The sequence below is a fragment of the Mauremys mutica genome, chromosome 8 (assembly GCF_020497125.1).
Source record: "Mauremys mutica isolate MM-2020 ecotype Southern chromosome 8, ASM2049712v1, whole genome shotgun sequence".
NCBI classification, from domain to species: domain Eukaryota; kingdom Metazoa; phylum Chordata; order Testudines; family Geoemydidae; genus Mauremys; species Mauremys mutica.
The window spans coordinates 57,661,456-57,680,534 of record NC_059079.1 but is presented as its reverse complement, the minus strand read 5'-3'; the positions used below and the strand labels follow the sequence as shown (position 1 = coordinate 57,680,534).

Below are 19,079 nucleotides of genomic sequence, written 5' to 3'. Positions count from 1 at the left end.
CGCATCCATCCCTCCCACGGCCCGCGGGGTTGAGCGTAAATATTCAGTTCCCCCTACGGGCTATGAGTATCTTTATACCCACCCGACCCCGGACTCGTTGGTCGTGCAATCGGTTAACGACCGCGAGAGGCACGGTCAACCTGCCCCTGCGCTTAAGTCCAAAGACGCCCGGCGCATGGACCTGCTAGGCCGCAAGGTCTACTCGGCAGGCGGCCTACAGATGCGCCTCGCCAACCAGATGGTCCTCCTCGCCAGGTACGTCTATGACATCATGACGTCCCTGGCGAAGTTCACAGAGCTCCTGCCATCAGCCTCCCGCCAGGAGTTCGCGGCGATGTTGGATGAGGGAAGGCGATCATCTAGGTCCTCCATCACGGCCGCCCTCAACGCTGCGGACTCCGGAGCTCGGACCTTAGCCTCCGGCGTGTCGATGCGGCGCATCGCCTGGCTGCAGTCCTCCACCCTGCCACCGGAGGTGCAATATACACTGCAGGACCTGCCCTTTGACACGCGGGGTCTCTTCTCCGAGAAGACGGATTCCCGGATCCAGACCCTAAAGGACGGTCGCGTTGCCATCCGCACCCTGGGGATGCACACGCCGGCGACACAGCGCAGGTCTTTCCGGCAGCAACCCTCCCGGCCCTTCTACCAGCAGCGCTATCGACCGTACAGTAGCCGGCGACCGGCTCAAAATCGCCGTCGTCCTTCCGGCAATCGGCGTAGCCAGGGCCAGGCCTCTTCCAAGGCCCCTCAGGGGGCCAAGCAGGCCTTTTGATGGGACGCTCGAGGACGGCCCATCACTCTCCCTACCGTATCCTTCCCCTTTATTTTACAACCGCCTTTCCCATTTCTTTTCGGCGTGGTCCCAATTAACAACAGACAACTGGGTGCTTCAAACAGTCCAGTCGGGATACCGCCTTCAATTTGTTTCGCCCCCACCTTCCCACCCACCCTCCCTGTCCCTCTTCAGGGACCCCTCTCACGAGCAAGTCCTCTTACAAGAGGTTCAGACTCTGTTGAGCGTGGGTGCCATAGAAGCAGTGCCTCAAGACAGGCGGGGCAGGGGATTCTACTCCCGTTATTTTCTCATCCCCAAAGCGAAAGGGGGGCTACGTCCTATCCTGGACCTTCGCGAGCTGAACAAGTACCTGCTCAAGCCCAAGTTTCGCATGGTCACCTTGGGGACCATCATTCCCTCTCTGGATCTGGGAGACTGGTTTGCCGCCCTCGACATGAAGGACGCCTACTTCCATGTCGCGATTTATCCTCCTCATCGACGTTACCTCCGGTTTGTGGTCAACAACGCACACTACCAGTTCGCCGTGTTGCCATTCGGGCTCTCCACCGCACCGAGGGTCTTTACCAAATGCATGGCGGTGGTTGCCGCAGCCCTCCGCCGTTGTCGGATACATGTCTACCCGTATCTCGACGACTGGCTAGTTCGCGGACAGTCTCAACAACTGGTGATGGGCCAGTTGACAGACATACTGTCCCTCTTCTCATCAACGCCGAGAAGTCCACTTTGATCCCGTCGCAGCGGGTAGAGTTCATTGGAGCGGTCCTCGACTCCTCGCTAGCCCGGGCTTGCCTACCTCGATCTCGACACCAGACGATGGTCTCCCTCATCCGGGACCTCGTCTCCTTCCCGACCACGACGGTGCGCTCCTGCCTCCGCCTCCTGGGCCACATGGCATCATGCACCTACGTCACCGCGTACGCGCGGCTTCATCTCCGCCCATTCCAGACTTGGCTCGCGTCGGTGTACCGGCCGCATCGAGATCCCATCGATGTGGTGGTCACAGTCTCCAGGCCAACACTCGAGTCCCTCACCTGGTGGCTCGACCCGGAGATTGTCTGTGCAGGAGTCCCGTTCCATCCTCCTCGCCCGTCCGCCACTCTGACCACGGATGCCTCAGCGCTCGGTTGGGGAGCTCACCTGGGCGACCTTCACACCCAGGGTCTGTGGTCGCCCCAGGAGCTCGCTCTGCACATCAATGTCCGCGAGCTGCGAGCGATCCGTCTGGCCTGTCGCACCTTCTGTACCCACCTGCAAGGCCGCTGTGTGACAGTGTTCACGGACAATACAACAGCAATGTTCTACGTGAACAAGCAGGGCGGAGCCCGCTCCTCCCTCCTCTGCAAGGAAGCGATGCTCCTGTGGGACTTCTGCGTGACCCACTCCATTCACCTAGAAGCGTCCTTTCTTCCGGGAGTACAGAACACGCTGGCCGACCATCTCAGCAGGTCTTTCTTCTCCCACGAGTGGTCTCTCCGTCCCGACGTCGTGCACACAATCTTCCGCAGGTGGGGGTTTCCCCAAGTAGACCTATTCGCATCCAAGGCGAACAGGAAGTGCCACCTGTTCTGCTCGTTCCGGGGTCACGCGCCGGGATCCCTGTCGGATGCCTTCCTGTATTCCTGGAAGGATCACCTCCTCTATGCCTTCCCTCCATTCCCGCTCGTCCATCAAGTATTACAGAAGCTTAGGAGGGACAGAGCCACTGTCATTCTCGTAGCTCCGACCTGGCCGAGGCAGCATTGGTACTCCCTGCTGCTCGAGCTCTCCGTTCGGGATCCCATCCCCCTCCCGTTGTGGCCGGACCTCATTACTCAGGACTTCGGCAGACTCCACCATCCGAGCCTCCAGTCCCTCCATCTTACAGCTTGGTACCTGAGTGGTTGACCCACGCAGAGAGGGACTGTTCAGCGGCAGTTCAGCAAGTCCTCCTAGAGAGCAGGAAGCCTTCCACTCGCTCCACCTATCTGGCGAAATGGAAGCGGTTCGCGCTCTGATGTGACCAGCGAGGCCTCAATCCCTTTGTAGTCCCTGTCCCGACCATCCTGGACTACCTCTGGTACCTTAAGGAACAAGGTCTTGCAGTCTCCTCCTTGAGAGTCCACTTGGCAGCAGTGTCCGCCTTTTGTCCATCCGTGGAAGGTCGGTCCATCTTCTCTAACCAGATGATTTCCCGCTTCCTTAAAGGCATGGACCGCTTGTATCCGCCGGTGCGGTGTCCTGCCCCGACCTGGGATTTGAACCTTGTGCTGGCCAAGCTGATGGGTCCTCCGTTCGAGCCCTTAGCCACGTGCTCCTTGCTCTACCTCTCCTGGAAGACGGCCTTCCTCGTCGCCATTACATCAGCGAGACGAGTCTCTGAGCTACGCGCTCTGATGGTTAGTCCGCCATACACCGTCTTCCACGGGGACAAGGTGCAGCTCCGACCACATCCGGCCTTCCTCCCAAAGGTGGTGTCAGCCTTCCACCTCAACCAGGAGATCTTCCTCCCGGTGTTCTTCCTGAAGCCGCATACCTCGCCTCGGGAGCAGCAGCTGCACACCCTCGACGTCCGCAGGGCGCTCGCTTTCTACATCGAGCGGACTAAGCCCTTCCGGCGCACGCCCCAGCTGTTCGTAGCGGTTGCGGACCGCATGAAAGGCGAGCCGATATCCTCTCAACGGATTTCCTCCTGGGTCACAGCGTGTATCTGGACCTGCTACGAGCTTGCTCGCGTGCCACCATGCCGCCTCACCGCTCACTCCACGAGAGCGCACGCCTCGTCGGCCGCCTTCCTGGCCCATGTCCCCCATCCAGGACATCTGTCGAGCGGCCACCTGGTCTTCGGTCCACACCTTCGCCTCCCACTACGCGTTGGTGCAGCAGTCTCGAGACGACGCAGCCTTCGGCTCCGCGGTATTACACTCCGCCACGTCTCACTCCGACCCCACCGCCTAGGTAAGGCTTGGGAATCACCTAACTGGAATGCATAGGAGCAATCACTCGAAGAAGAAAAGACGGTTACTCACCGTAGTAACTGTTGTTCTTCGAGATGTGTTGCTCCTATCCATTCCAGACCCGCCCTCCTTCCCCACTGTCGGAGTAGCCGGCAAGAAGGAACTGAGGAGCGGATGGGCCGGCTAGGGTATATAACAGGCGCCATAGCGGCGCCACTCCAGGGGGCGCCAGCCGGCCCGCCGGAGTTGCTAGGGTAAAAAAGTTCCGAGATGCCATGCACGCGCGGCGCGCACACCTAACTGGAATGGATAGGAGCAACACATCTCGAAGAACAACAGTTACTACGGTGAGTAACCGTCTTTTAGACTCCTAAATCCATATTTAGGCACCTGAATGTGGCCTGATTTTCAGAAGTGCTGAGTTCCTATCAAATTCCAATGAAATTGATAGGAGCTGCTGGATAATCAGACCACTTATTCTGGTGCCTAAGAATGGAATTAAGGGGCTAACCTTAGGCACTTATTTTTGAAAATCTTTGCTCCATGGTACAGAGAGAAGTTTGTATCTATGAGATAGTCAAGGAGTCCTATCACCTTTTGATGTAGTTATTTAGGTGAAGGATTATAGGATAATTTCTACAGTATGTTACTGGCCTTGATACTTTAATGACTGTTTATAAATTTGACTCATATGAGGTTTTTTCTATGTTTAGAACCTCTAAGTAATCCTTGTTCCTTTGTTATTTATATACTAACTATGCTTGATACTACAGAACAACTTTATCAAAATGTGTCCCAAAGTGGAATGCATGTGTAACATCCCTTTAGTGAGCCACTTCTTAAATGCAGGGTGGGCACCTGCAAATCATAGGACAGCATTCCTTGTACATAGTCTGTTCAAATGTAGACAAACAGGGGATTTAGGTTAATACTATGTAAACCAGGGGTCCCCAACGCGTTGCCCGCGGGTGCATCTAAATGCGCCCGCGTCCTGGCCAGCGGTCAAGCATCCGCCGAAATGCCGCCGAATTTCAGTGACATTTCGGTGTTGATGCCTCTTGCCGCCGACAAACAACGTCATTGAAAGGCGTTGCCGCCAAAATGCCGCAGAAATTGGGCGGCATTTCGGCGGATGCTCGACCACTGCCACAGTCCTTCATCTGGGGCCCGCCAGGCAAAAAGGTTGGGGATCACTGATGTAAACTGTCATCCTTGCACTTAAATGGCTGGGCATTGGAGAATACTGATCTTTTTCTGGTTTGATTTTTCTGTCAGTCTCTCAGACAAGGGAAGGTCCCAGAAGACCCCAACCTCTCCCCCATCTCCAGGCTCCCAGAAACTGTTACAGTTTGACTCTCTAGGAAATACAGCGGAAAGAGCCAGGTCCCCTGCAGGCTTTCCTGGGACTACAGCTTCAGGGTTCAAGCCCAATGTACCCATCTCTGACTTCAGCCTGGGAACTAGCAAGACAGGAGCAGCAGCAGTGGCTGGTGAGCTGGCTCCATTCAAGCCCAACTAATTCCATAAAATTTCCTCTTTTTTTTTTCTCTTTGTATTTATGTATAATTTCTATGATACAGGCTAAGGGCTTGTCTACACTTGAAATGTTACAGCTGCAGTGCGGCAGCTGCATTGTTGTAGCTCTTCAGCACAGACACTCCTGTTATGTTCTTATGTCATAGGTAATCCACCTCCCCAAGAGGTGGAATTCTGTTGACCTAGCGCTGTCTACACAGGGACTTAGGTTGGCTTAACTACATCATTCATGGGGTGTGGATTTTTCATACCCCTAAGCAGGATAGCTGGGTCAATCTAATTTTTTTTAGTGTAGACCAGCCCTAAGTCCTATAAATGTTAAATAGTAAGTATTCTCTTACAGGATCCATGCGCTTCTCTCCTGCTGGTCTCCAGCATCGTTTGTCAGCAGAGCTCAACTACCTGAGTGCCATTGAGGAATCTGTACGGCAACTCTCAGATGTAGAACGAGTGCGGGGCATATCACTTGCCCAGCAGGAGAGTGTTTCACTGGCTCAGATCCTAAAGGTGACTGGAAACGTTCTTTTACGTGCTTTAACCCTCTTGTTCTGTATTTTGTGAGGAAAAAATAACCAAAGCACTGTAATTTAAATAGTTCTGCTGATGATTTGAAACAATCCACAGCTGAGGTGATGCAGTCTATTTGAAAATGTCCAATATATTTTAAGATCAATACCTGCATCATCTTCCCTGTTCTTATCAACACACCAGTGGTGAGTCAGGAGCTCCTACCATTAGTATATCATTGGCTGAAATAATTGTTTTTACTGCATATCATGATAAAACTAGAATTTATTTACTTGCTAGATTTGATACTTGGCCGTTTAGGCAACACAATGGTGGTTGTTCAGGCTGGGTTCTTGGTCTTATTCCAGGTATATCTTGGTTGAAATCTGTTCCTCTTGACAAGAATAGCTACTTCCCAAAGCAGAACAAGTAAACCTTCCAGATTCTGATTTCTTTTGTACCCAGAGGGAAAGGTGGGGAAGGGGTATACATAGTTGTCAGCTCCCTCACCAACAAGATATTGGTGCCAGAAGAGAGCTTGAAGGTTTGACTTTAGCACAGGAAGCTTCAAATAGAGCAGCATTCTGACTGTCAGTTAGCTACAGTTAGTGGGGTGGGTTGTGGAATCTAAATGCAGATTCCTTTACTTAACACTAAAATGTCTCAATCTATAGGCACAGCAGCAGCGACATGAGCGGGATTTGACTCTTTTGAAACTCAAGGCTGAGCAAGAGGCTTTAGAGAGTCAAAGACAGTTGGAGGAAGCGAGGCAGAAAGCGGCTCAGGTAATGCCTACCTTCAAAAAATATGAAGTGCGTAAGAGACAGAGCTTTGAATCTGTAAGTAAAACCTGTGTCCAGAAATATTCTTAATGTGAAGTCCATGGGTGGTCTGGAATGGGTGAAGGAATTTGAAGTATCTGACCAAAACACATCAGAGACAAATCTTAATTTCAAACTGATTTTTTTTTTCTTTTAGGCTATAAACTCAAAACGAATAGTAATACTACCCAACCAAGAGTAATTATAACTGTGCTGTTTTTTCTTTATAGGCCCATGCAGAATCTCTGCAGCATCTTGTCCAGTCACGACAGGAGGCAGCAGAAGCACTACAGGAGACGACATGTAAAATTGCAGCCCAACAGGTGGAAGCTGCTCTGCTCACCACGGATGCAGCTCGCCAGATCCGCGAGGTGAGATTCTGTATGAAAGACTTGATGAAAATGTTCCATTGCCAAGTTGTCTTGCTACTAAAACATTCACTCTTCAGTGTAGCTTCTTCACCTTTCAGCATGCTAGTGCTGGGTGGATATTCAGTAGAACTTCTGGCACTGCTATTTAGAAAAAAGTGAGTGGCCTTATAATCCCCATGCACTCCCCAGAGCATCTTACTAAGAGATAAGAACTATTCAAAGAAAGGGAAGTCATGGGCTAGAGAGAGTTTTTGGGTCCATGTTCTGAAGAAACTAGGGCAAAACTGAATTGAATTTCCAAAGAGTTAAATGGAACATAATGATGTATAGTGAATACCTGTCGTCAATGCACCAAGCACATTTGCTGGGCACGCACCATACTTTCCTTAAGTATAAAGGGAGTTAAGTTTTCCCACTATTTTCAATAATGTACATATATATGTATACAAGAAAACATGATGGTGTGATGCAAATTCATCAGTGTGTGTTTAAGGTTGCTACATTACTCACGAATGATGAAGACATGAGCAAGTTATGTAGATCATTCCAACCAAAAATATTTTATGCTGCCACACTGTCTGTTCTGCATAAGCCATATATTTTACAGAAAAACTATTTTAGAAATTTATTTAGTAAGTTCTTGAAAAATATTATTGGAACTGATTTTTTTTGTACCCATTCACCAAGCTTTTAGTCTCCGAAGTCTGAACATACAGACCTCCTGAGGAAGATTTAAAACTAGTAAATCTTGAGTTTCTAAAAGTAGAGTTTCCACATATTTTGATATGTTTGATATATTTTGTTTACCTGATTAGAAACAAACGCCTTATTCCATTGAAAAGAGGAAATTCCTGGGTTTCTGATTATATAATACCATTTCTAGCCCTTATGGTTTGTATGATATTGGACCATAAAATTTATGACTAGTCTTGAACAAGTGTCGTCAGTCTCACTCATCAGACAAGTATAATTTTTGGGGAAAGAAGAAAATGATATTTGGGCAGATTTTCTTAAAAAAATAAATCTGTTAAGCTGTTTGGAGTTTTGGAATGTTTGTCTAAGTGAAGATCATTTAGTGAACAGAGTTCAAGTTAGTTGGCCAAAGTAGCATGATTGATACAGTTTATCACATGGCTTTTCCCCCTCTGTGTGTGTAAATAAAAAATAAATGTACAGAGCAATCTGCTCCTCTTTCTTAGTTGAAATTGACCCATCTTTAAGTGTAAATCATTCGTATATCATGGTGATGTGTGTCATATATATGCCTGCAACAATTAAGAGTTTCACATAGGGAATGCAGCTGTGTATTAAGTATATTCCTGTATTCAGGTGACAGAGTTGGCACGAACACAGATATCAGATGCAGTCAGTGCTCCAGCAGCTCCGATCACCACACTGTTTGACCATCAGCGGCAACATCATTCAAAGTTCATGAAAGAGCTCAGAGATCGAGCCGATACAAACAGGTATTTGCCCAATACAACCTCTCACAAACGTAGCACTTTAGGAAAAGCAGTAGCAGTTGTTGTGGCCTCATACTAGTTCTCCCACCATTTTTTAGTGAAAATCTTATGGAGCTTTAATGAAAGAGCATTATATAAAGGAGTTCTATGTGAATAGAGTAGATAGACTAGGAAGATGAATTTATCTTAATGTAAGAGTACAAAGACAGAATTTTTTCCCATGGTTTATACATCATCTGTTCTGTAAAGGGTTGTACATAAGTGATAAGTGAAACTGCTTACTCTTTTCATTGGATAGTTTTCGTCCTGTTTAGTTTGGTTTGATTTTAACTGCCCTATCATTTTTTAAGTCCTCCATTCTCTTTACTCAACAGACCCTTATTTCTCCTATTAAATTGAAGTAGACTTGTAAAAACCTTTCTTTTTTTATTCTTTATTCCAAGACTACTCAAATTTATCCAGAACATTTTCCTTTGACAGGAAAAATGAATCTGGAACCCCTTCACAAAGTAAAGAGAAGACAGCTGACTCAAAGCAGACATACTCCCCGTTATTTGATAGTTACTCAGAATCCTCAAGATCCAAGAATCATGATCAGAGGTGAGAAGAGATTAAAATATGCCATCTATTTCTACTTTAAAAGTGTAGTAAAGTAAAAATACATACAAATGAATGCTCTGGAAAACTGGTATCTATTGGAATTTTAACTTGTCCCCAATGAAAGTTTCTTCTTAATTCCCAGTAGTTCGAGATTGGTTTTATGTCCCAAAGCTTGAAGATTTCTATCCCTTCCAAAACTTGGGGGTTTTTTTGGTTTTTTTTGTTTTTTTTTTTAATATTTACTATTATAACTCTGGATATTAGTGTTATTTATGTAAATAATCTTTACTCTAATCTTTTTGTGTGTTTCCTGCTAAACTCTGTGCCTCAAATGAAAACTTGTTGCAATATATTCCACAGTCTCGTGGTGTGGTGTGAAGATATTTTTTTTCCGTTTTTAAATTTGCCACTGTTTAATTTCATTGAATGTCCCTTTGTTCTTCCTGTCTCATGGAACAAGAACGGAAACTCTTCTTCTGCCTTTTCTATACCATTAATTATTTTGTATATTTTTTATCTTGTCTCCTTTCTGCCATGTTCCCATTTGTGTCCTTTGTAAGGTAAACAGTACTAATCTTTTCAGTTTCTCTTTGTATGCGATTTTTTCCATGTCCCTAATCAATCTTTTGTTGCCTTTCTCTGAAACCTCTCTGATTCTGTTATATATGTTTTGAAATGGGGTAACTGGAACAGTAAATGGTATCCCTGGTGAAGATATACCATGGATCTATATAATTGCTTTACAATATATGTCATATTCTGTGTTCCATTCTTCATATATCCTGACATTTGGTCTGTTTTTATTTGGCAGCTGCTCTGCACTGAGCAGAAGTCTTCATTGAGCTGTCTATAGGTGCCTAGGTCTCCTTCCTGGGAGCTATTTGTTAATTTAGAACCCAGTAAGGTGTATGAGACCCTTCTGTTATTCCATCCATTATTTATTATCTTGAATCTGTCAACACTTAATTTAGTCTTTCATTATATTGTACATTCTCTCCTAGTTTGGTTAGGTAGTTCTGAAGTTCCTCATAGTTGTGTCTGGTCTTGACATATCCAAATAATTTTGTGTCTTCTGCATATTTTACCACCTCACCAATAACTTTTTGTCCAGAGGAAAATTGACCACTTATTCCAACTCTTAGTTTTCTGTCTCTTAGCCAGTTTGTTTCCCCTCCCTAATAATAATAATAAATAATTTTAAAAGCTAAAACAACTGCCCCCGCCCCCCCAAAAAAAATCTTTAAAGACTTGTAAAAGAAAAAAGCAGTGGTCCCCAACCTTTTCGTCTGGCGGGTGCCAGACGAAGGACTGTGGCAGCGGTCAAGCATCCACCAAAATGCCACCAAATTTCTGCGGCATTTCGGCGGTGACGCCTCTCGATGATGTCGCTTGTCGGCGGCAAGCGGCGTCATCGAGAGGTGTCGCTGCCGAAATGCTGCAGGAATTCGGCAGCATTTTGGCAGATGCTCAACCGCCGGCCAGGACGTTGGGGACCCCTGGAAAAAGGGAATGATTGGCATGATTTATCATCAGTACCCATTGCAGGGTAAAAGATTGTACACGCTTACAGGCTTGTTTGTTTCCCTGGCTGTTCCTTTCTATCTTAGACCAGAAGTGAGAACTTTTAGTGTGGATTTCCAATTTAGTTAGGCCTGGGATTTTGCAAAAGCCAAACTGCTTTTGTTTAACCTAAGTATTTTTTTAACTAGGGTTTTTACTCAGTAAGAGAGAAGATAAGAATACAATTTTTTTTTTAAATGTTGAAGGAGTGAACAAGCAGGACTGTCAAATACCTGTGCAACATTTCTATATCTTGGTTCTGGTGGAGAAAAGCAGAAACAAGTAAAAAGTGTTTGTTCTTGTTAAATAGTAGCAGCAGCAGCCGGCAGGAGAGTCCTTCAGTTCCTTCTTCCAAAGAGAATGAGAAGAAGCCCTCCCGACGTGAAAAGACAAGCAGCTCCATAGAAGAGCAGGCTCGTACTGCTGTGGATGATTCCTTGCGGAGCGATAGTATTCCATCACTACCAGATGAGAAAGGTTAGACGTATTCTTGATCCTTGGTGAAGCTAGAGGTAGTGCCTCGGAATTAAAGTCTTTGAGATAAGTGGAGGGGGAATGCAAGTGAAGAAAGATGAGCCTCTGGACTAAGTGGTAGTCTGTGGAGAGATAACACAGGATGACACCGTGGGAAGGAATCATTTAAACTGTTCTGTATTTAGGGGGCAATTGATTTCATAGGCTGTTTTATTTTCTGGTAATTTAACTGTTGCCGGATGTTCATTTACTGTTATACCAGAATATATGCTGAAGGCCAGATGTTTCAGCTACCATAAAAATGCATTTGTATAGTTATTTTAAAAAAAATTCAGACTGTGAAGTGGCACTGGATACCTTCCGTTTGAAGCCTTCATTAGCTAAATAATACTATTAATTAAAAATGTCTGATATTCTACTTCATTATAATCTCCCAGGGATGACCACACATTTTTTCTAATAGGCTTTTTCTGCAGGATATTAACTGTAGTTCAGACTAGTATTTTTATTTTGGCTTATACATTTTTCACAGTATTAGCATTCATTCTGTGATATAACCTTTTTGCCCATTATTTGGCTGAATTGTTCAGTCTGAGTTTCCACACAACACTTTATACCTTTGCTGAGGCTAGATCCACTTCAAAGCCCATGTGTGCATAATGAAGACTCTCACTGGAGAATAAACTCTTTTTTTTTTTCTGATTCCTCCCTCAGACTCAGCTTCCATTGCGACAGAGTATTCCCTGAAATTTGATGAGTCCATGACAGAAGATGAGATAGAAGAAAAGTCTTTCCGGTCTTTGCTACCTTCTGAGAGCCATCGCAGGATTAACATGGAGAAGAAACGAGGTCATCGAGACGATTCTGATGAGGAAGTCTCCCCAGAAAAGACAGCCCTGTCATCTGTCAAGGTAGGTCTCAAATACCATGCAACTGTAGTTACGGAGAATAAATACAATTGAGGTTCTTCTCTAGGTGAGATACTCAATCTGTTGGTGACTTTGAAATGAACCATTTTTTGTCAAGTTATGTTTGCAAACTTTAGGATGTTTCTTTTCCTGTAAAACACTCAAAGGATAATTGTATATACGAATTGTGCCAAATGTAAAGCTAGTAGAGAATGAAGCTTTCCCTTTGCACTGAATTTCAGTTGTACATAATATAACTTGTTTAACATTCTGCCTTTAAAAAAAAAAAACTTTGGAAATCACATAATAAAACTCTGATAAAAAGTTATTTAGCTTTCAAGTCAGGCACTTGAGAATTACAAAATTCCAGAATTATGATTGTCAGCGCAACTTTAATTCTACCTCATTATATGTTTTTTAATTACATGATCACACTTTTTCCACAGGACTGCTGCCTCATTCAGTGTACAGGAGGGACATAACTCACAAGGGGACAGAATTAAGGTTGCATAGGCAACCATAAATCAGGCATTTCCAAACTTTTGAATGTTTGATTGCAACCTAAATAATGTGTTTACCATTATATTTTTATGTAATCTTTCAACTATTTCAATAAACACATATGAATGTCTACTTAATACAAACTTCTCTAATAATTATACAACTATCCCAGTGTCTCCCCACATTATTATCCTTCAAACAAAAACCTTTAACTTAGAATTAAGCAAATCACATCAGCGCAGTTGCTGAAAAATCTAGAAATCACATTTCCCCAACTATGTACTTGTCGCTTTTCCTTCTTCTCTACATCCATCAAATACCCATACCACTCAGACCTACTCCATCACACATGCAGCCCTCTTCCTGCCACTGCCACCAGTTCAGCCCCTATTATTGACAGGGTGGGAGGCAGGAAGAATTAAGAGACTTGTAGCTAAAGGTGCTTCAACTCTGGTCCAGAGGTGACTTTCCTTCTGACAAACTTCTAGTGATTCACCGTGGTCCCAGTTTGTTGGGCTTTGGATGTTCCAAGCCCAGCTGACCTACAGTTGGGCAGGGTTAAGATTTACCAGGGAGGATATGTGGACATGGTTGTGGCATGGAAATCATTCTCCTAATGTGCCACTTCCCCCAATAGATCAACAGACTTTTTGGAACTGTCATCTAACTATCAATTGGCTAAAGTATTTTTGTAAAACAAAATATAGAAGCCTTTAGCAAAGGATAAAGCTGAAACATGTAAGTAGAAAATCTACCCTGTGTTTGAAGCATTTAAATTTATTCTCTGCTGTTGTGTTTGGGGCACATTCCTCTGCTTCTCTGTTGCTTTGTGGCCTTGTCAGCCACAATGGAGAAAAGAAAAGAAACTAAAAATGGCATCAAAATTTAAAAAAAAATCCAAATGTCCCTACACCAGGAAAAGCACTAACAGTTTTTCAGGTGAAAAGGACATTTTCAAGTGGATGTAAAGAACAGACTAACAACTTGGGGAAATTAATCTTACATTAATGTAAGATGTTGGAAAGTTAAGACTGAGCAAAATTTATAGGGAAAACTCTTTCTTGGTGTGTGGTATGTAATTCTCAGCCTGTACTTTAAATGCAGCATCATTGTCTTACAGTAAGGTAGCTCGATGTCCTTGTAAAATTAAAAAAACAAACAAACCACACCACCACCAACTGGGGATCTCAACTTGCCCCTCCCTCTTCTGTTTCATACCATCTCTTCAAATATCCCCTGGTATGAGTTTCAATCTCAACATGTAGTTGGGTACTGGTATTGTACATGCAGAATGCTGGCCCTCATCCTCTTTCACTTAGATAATTTGGGTCTGATGAAATATTACTTGAGGTCCTTTTTGTGGGGATTAACTGGAATTTCTCTTGCTTCACCAGGAGCTAAGTATGCCATTCTCAGGGGGGCAGGATAGTTTCTCTAAATTCACCATGGAGATGGTACGGCAGTATATGAAGGAAGAGGAAATGCGAGCAGCTCATCAGTCTTCACTGCTTCGGCTCCGTGAAAAGGCACTGAAAGAGAAAACCAAGGCTGAGTTAGCCTGGCTGGAACACCAGAAAAAGTAAGAGAACTCTGAATATGTAGTCTCACTGATGATTCCTGCACTTGTGCTTCTACCTGGGTAGTTTTTTTTAATGGCTTCTTCATGCTCTGTTTTTCAAATTCGATTAAATGTTCTTTGTAAACTATTCATCTAAAATCACTGTATACATATAAAAAATGTAAAAATGACGCCCTTTCTAAAATTCCCGTACCACCGACCAGCAAAGGCCCTGTATTGCAGTAAACAACCATAACTGTTTCCTTTACTCTAGGATTTCATGTGTCAGGCAGGGAACTATTAGAGAGTGACCTGAAGCATTTTTTTCACTCACTCTCTTTCAAATGACTGTGCTGTGAATATCTGTCCTGGGCATGAGAGAGAATGTCTGGCATCACCTACATTGACTCTATTAACTTTTTATGCCTTTGCTACAGAATTGTATCTCAAACAGAGCCAAACTAAAAATAGTAAAACTGATTCTGTTTAGACCCTAAAGAACATAGGATAGTTCACTGAAGATAATATTCCTGATGGAGTTTTGACATGCAAAATGGTGCTCTACTCTGTTTTGGAGATGTAAGATTGCAGAGTAGAAAAGTATTGCTGTATTTGGAAGCAAGAGAAATCAAGGCTATTTCTTCCCTTCCCCAATCTCTTTGCAGACATTTACGAGACAAAGGAGAGGATGACAAGATGCCACCTATCCGAAAGAGACAGCGTGGTCTGCTATTGAGGCTGCAGCAGGAGAAGGTAAATGCTGCCCTATAAAAAAAAAAAAAATCCAGTTGAATCCGTTGTATAGTCGCTGGACAGCTCTGACATTGTATAGATTCTTAAGTATTGAACAAGAACCACTGAATCAGGTCCTTGGATCCTAAGCTTATTGTGGTTCTCATTATTTATTTATTTATTTGTTTGTATTATAATAGCATCTAGCATTAATAAGTTGAGCCCTTTACACCAGGACACAGTTATTAGTGGTGATCTAGTAATTGATCAGCTGTCCTTGCTCTGAGAGTAGCTGAACAAAATTATCAAAATAACGTAATGCTGTGACTAATCATATGGCACAGACCTTACGGCAGCCTCAGAATGCATTCCAGGCAAATGGCTCTACAGTTCTTTTGCTGCATCTTTTCTACCTTTAAAGGCGGAAATAAAGCGTTTGCAAGAGGCCAATAAGGCAGCTCGGAAGGAGAGACAACTGATACTTAAGCAGCAGGAGGAGATAGAACGAATCCGCCAGACTACCATGAAACTGCAGGAAAAACTGAAGTCTGCAGGGGAAAACAAGCTGGTAAGTAACATTACAGAAGCTGTATCTTACCCATACCAGTGGTAATTGACTTCAGTGTTATAGCAATGAAAAGTTATCATGTTGATATATAGCTTACAGATTTGCTGCTCCTCCTCCTAAATCTTCCCTCATCCCTTGGGTTTATGAGCAGTTTTGTCTGTCTGATCTGTTTACTTTATTGTGGAAGGAAAAAACAGCCATATGGCAATGACTTTCAAAAGATGTTTATTTTTTGACCTGGATGGCAAATGATGTTAATTGTCAAGATTTTCAAAAGTTACTAGTGATTTTGGGTATCTTGATTTATGGATACCAGCTTGAGACACTTTAAAAGGGTCTGATTTTCAGAACATGCTGGATTTTTGCCTTTTGAAAATCAGGCTGTTTTATGGAGTCCCAAGTTAGGCCCTGAAAAATTGAGGTACCCAAAGTCACTTTTGAAAATCTTGACTAATAAAACCAGTTTTCCTCACTATACATTTCTGGTTTAATCTGGAGAGACTAAAGCTTTCTGTTGATTTTAGACTATTTAATTCAGTCTTCCAGTTGCACAGGGTATAAGAGATTAGGGACCTAAAATGGCAGGAAGCCTCTGTATCATGGGCAATACTAGATGTTGTGCTTCCTAGATGAAAGACCTCTTTGGAAAGTGAACATACTTGTTACAGTACAGGATTGTTGATTATCGCAGCAGCAGGATTCGTGGATTTTCCAGACCATGCAAAGAGTGCATTCACTGTGAGTAAAAGGACGCAAAAGGAAGGCATGGTCATCTAGGAAAGAAAGAAACCCATGTAGTTAACTTGTTAAATAAGTCCTTGTTAGAGACGGAGGAAGGTAAAATGTAGAATCGAGATTCTATAAAATATATCCTACCCACAAAGGAAGGAAGAGAACAAGGCTGAGAAAAAGACATGAGAGAGGGGTGGAAGTGCAATACTTTGAAATGTGTAGGTAGTATGGTTTGAGGTCTTGACCTTTAGTCTTGCATGTTTCTTTCTCCAGGTAGAAAAATAGGAGAGATCACCTTACGGATGCTAAACTCTTTATAAAATCTAAGATGAGGCTTTATTCTAGTAATATGGAAAGGATTACTCAGTATTTAAGAAACTATCAGTGGAGACCTTAAGTTACAGAGCAGCAGAGTACTGAAGGGATTTATGCTGAATTTTAAAAATTGTTAGTATACGAAATAAGCTACCAAGCGTCTGCAATAGGAACTAGTGCCTCAAGTTTCTAAAGTATTGTCAGATTGGTGTTGGGTGGGAGATAAATATGGGATAAATTAATAAAATAAAAAAGAAACTTGAAAAGGTTAAATAAAAAGAATTACCTGCCTTCTTTTTGGCTCTATAGTTTTCTCAGTAGAGGTTTCTTATGGATTATTTTCTTGATTGCTTAAAGTTCCATTGTGTTTGAGTTTTAGTAACCTCAGGATAAACTCTAGATAGACTGCTTGGATCCAAGGATTAACCTGACTAAAGCGGTGTGGTAATAACTATTGTTTACAGGGCCAAATTTTGTGTTTTAAGCTGGAGAAAGGAGGAAAGCGGATCAATATTCTAAAAGTTATTTTTTCACTCTTCACTCCAAGCCCATGATACTTTTCTTAATTTTGTTCTGCTTTTATTGTAGGAGGTTCGCAGTGAGGATGATATAAAGCAGAGCAATGCTTCCAGCCCACTTCCAACTGATGTAGAGACCCGTAGCCCTTCCCCAATCTCCATCTCCAGTAGTGAGACTAGTAGCATCATGCAGAAGCTCAAGAAAATGCGTAGCCGAATGGATGAAAAGTAACTATTTTTATAAAAGTTTTGTTTATTTTAATAAAACTAGTAGCAGAAAATAAGTAAATGCTTTGCTTTATTAGCAATAGATGACACTGCCAAGGCTGCTCCCTTTTACTACAGCAGCACTTAAGTTTAAATGACCATGCCATTCATTTATGAGGAGTTGAAATGGAGTTGAGTTCAATAGAGTACAATTTGGGAAAGTGACCCATGCAGTTCAGTTCAGATAGATCTTTAAGACTACTAAGATACAATGCTTGTGTCCTCTGGGCATCTCACTTTATCCCTTTCACTTTTTAAAGGGGAAATTTATGTAATAATGCTCTGTTACAGTAAATCTTTGCCCTGCATTCTAACAGAAATCTCCTGGCAGACTAGTTGAGTTCAGATTCTGATTTGCAGATCACTGGCTAGCTGATCATATGGGCCTGACTCTCCTTGTTTTAAACTGCTAAATTGCATTAAAAGTCATCTAAAGATAAATTACTTTTCACTTAAGCAATTGCTGTAGGTGGCATGAGGTGGTGTTTGACCATGAATGGAAAGGGGAGATGGTCTGAATGATCATGAAGGAAACAGCAGGCATTCCATGAGATAATCCTGCTGTTAATATGTGGTCCATACACTGAGAAAAATTGAGAACATGTGAGCCACAGGCACTTATTGGAAAGCAGAATATAGTCTAAAAGGTGGGGGTATTTAAATTCAGTTTATTTTATTTTATTTTATAAATGGCTTTTACAGAATGCTTGCTTAAAGGAGATACAACCTAATTGGAGGGCACTAGATGCAGTACAATGAATAAAGAGATTCTATCGGATCCAGAACTTCCTTCAGGGAATTTTGGATGGTATAAATTGCACAGTGAAATAACCCTTATTCCCTAAAGATTGGTATTAGCTATGGCTCTACATTCCAGGTGTATAAGGTAATAAAGGAGCAAATTAATTGCTTCATGATTAGTAAAATTTTTCCTTGAGGCATGCCCTTTGTGTAATGCCTGTATAGTATATATGTCAAAGGATATAAATACTTGTTGCAGAACCACTAGTTCCTTTTCTTATTTCATTGGTTAAGTATCACATTTTCAAGTCAAAAATGTTTAGGCCATCAAAGACTGCAACTTGAAGGGCACGTGAAAGATAATTTCATCAGAGCTTGTAGACAAACTCAAGCTGATCTGAACAGATGAGATATTTGTAAAATACAAGTATGGAATTCTTCTTCACTGAAAATCTGCAGAAGCAATTCAATATGGGAGTTTCTTGTTCTGCTTTAAAAGTCCCACATACATCTAAAATAAGTTAACTATTATGATTCCATGTGTCCACTAATCTTGGATATTAAACTACTACCTTGAAGTTACCATATAAAAAATATGTGGCCCTAACTGCCTTCAACTCTTCTCTTTTGACCTTTAACTATGGGTCACCACTATTAATAGACTTAAAATAATTGCTGTAAATAGCTTTAAACTTGTTACTAGTTAAGGTAATTATAATTTAGTCCATATTATGCAGATTTTCTGCTGTTTTTTCTCTTTGTCTCTAGTATCCCAAGATGATGGGTCCAGAGAAAAGGTCATGAATCAAATGTTACACATCTTGTAATGACAAGATATCTATGACTCATTAGCATATTGGATACTTGAAAATGCCCTGGGAAGGGCATAAGTCCTCCCAATGTTAGATTCTCAGTAACTATGGTAATGAAAGCTCAGATAGTAATGGGGCCTATATAATAGGAAAAAACATGACAGAAGGTCAATCTGATTTCACAGTCTTTACCCACTTTGGGTCTAAAACAGGGGTGGGCAAACTATGGCCCGGGGGCTGCATCTGGCCCTCCAGACATTTTAATCTGGCCCTCAAGCTCCAGCCAGGGAGCAGGGTCCAGGGGTTGCCCTACTCTGCATGGCTTTGAGAAGCAGTGGCATGTTCCCCCTCTGGCTCCTACAC

General features: G+C 43.2%; 1 protein-coding gene across 1 annotated transcript in view; it reads left to right on the top strand.

The window, feature by feature from the left end:
• CEP350 (centrosomal protein 350) overlaps window positions 1-19,079 on the top strand; it is a 147,295-nt gene that overhangs the window by 81,295 nt on the left and 46,921 nt on the right. The window contains exons 16-27 of the mRNA XM_045028635.1: window positions 5,008-5,222; window positions 5,612-5,775; window positions 6,450-6,560; window positions 6,827-6,967; window positions 8,297-8,433; window positions 8,911-9,030; window positions 10,901-11,067; window positions 11,779-11,975; window positions 13,868-14,052; window positions 14,697-14,784; window positions 15,185-15,331; window positions 16,967-17,124. Of these exons, the coding sequence (XP_044884570.1) occupies window positions 5,008-5,222; window positions 5,612-5,775; window positions 6,450-6,560; window positions 6,827-6,967; window positions 8,297-8,433; window positions 8,911-9,030; window positions 10,901-11,067; window positions 11,779-11,975; window positions 13,868-14,052; window positions 14,697-14,784; window positions 15,185-15,331; window positions 16,967-17,124 (1,830 nt within the window). The remainder of the gene's footprint in view (window positions 1-5,007; window positions 5,223-5,611; window positions 5,776-6,449; window positions 6,561-6,826; window positions 6,968-8,296; window positions 8,434-8,910; window positions 9,031-10,900; window positions 11,068-11,778; window positions 11,976-13,867; window positions 14,053-14,696; window positions 14,785-15,184; window positions 15,332-16,966; window positions 17,125-19,079) is intronic.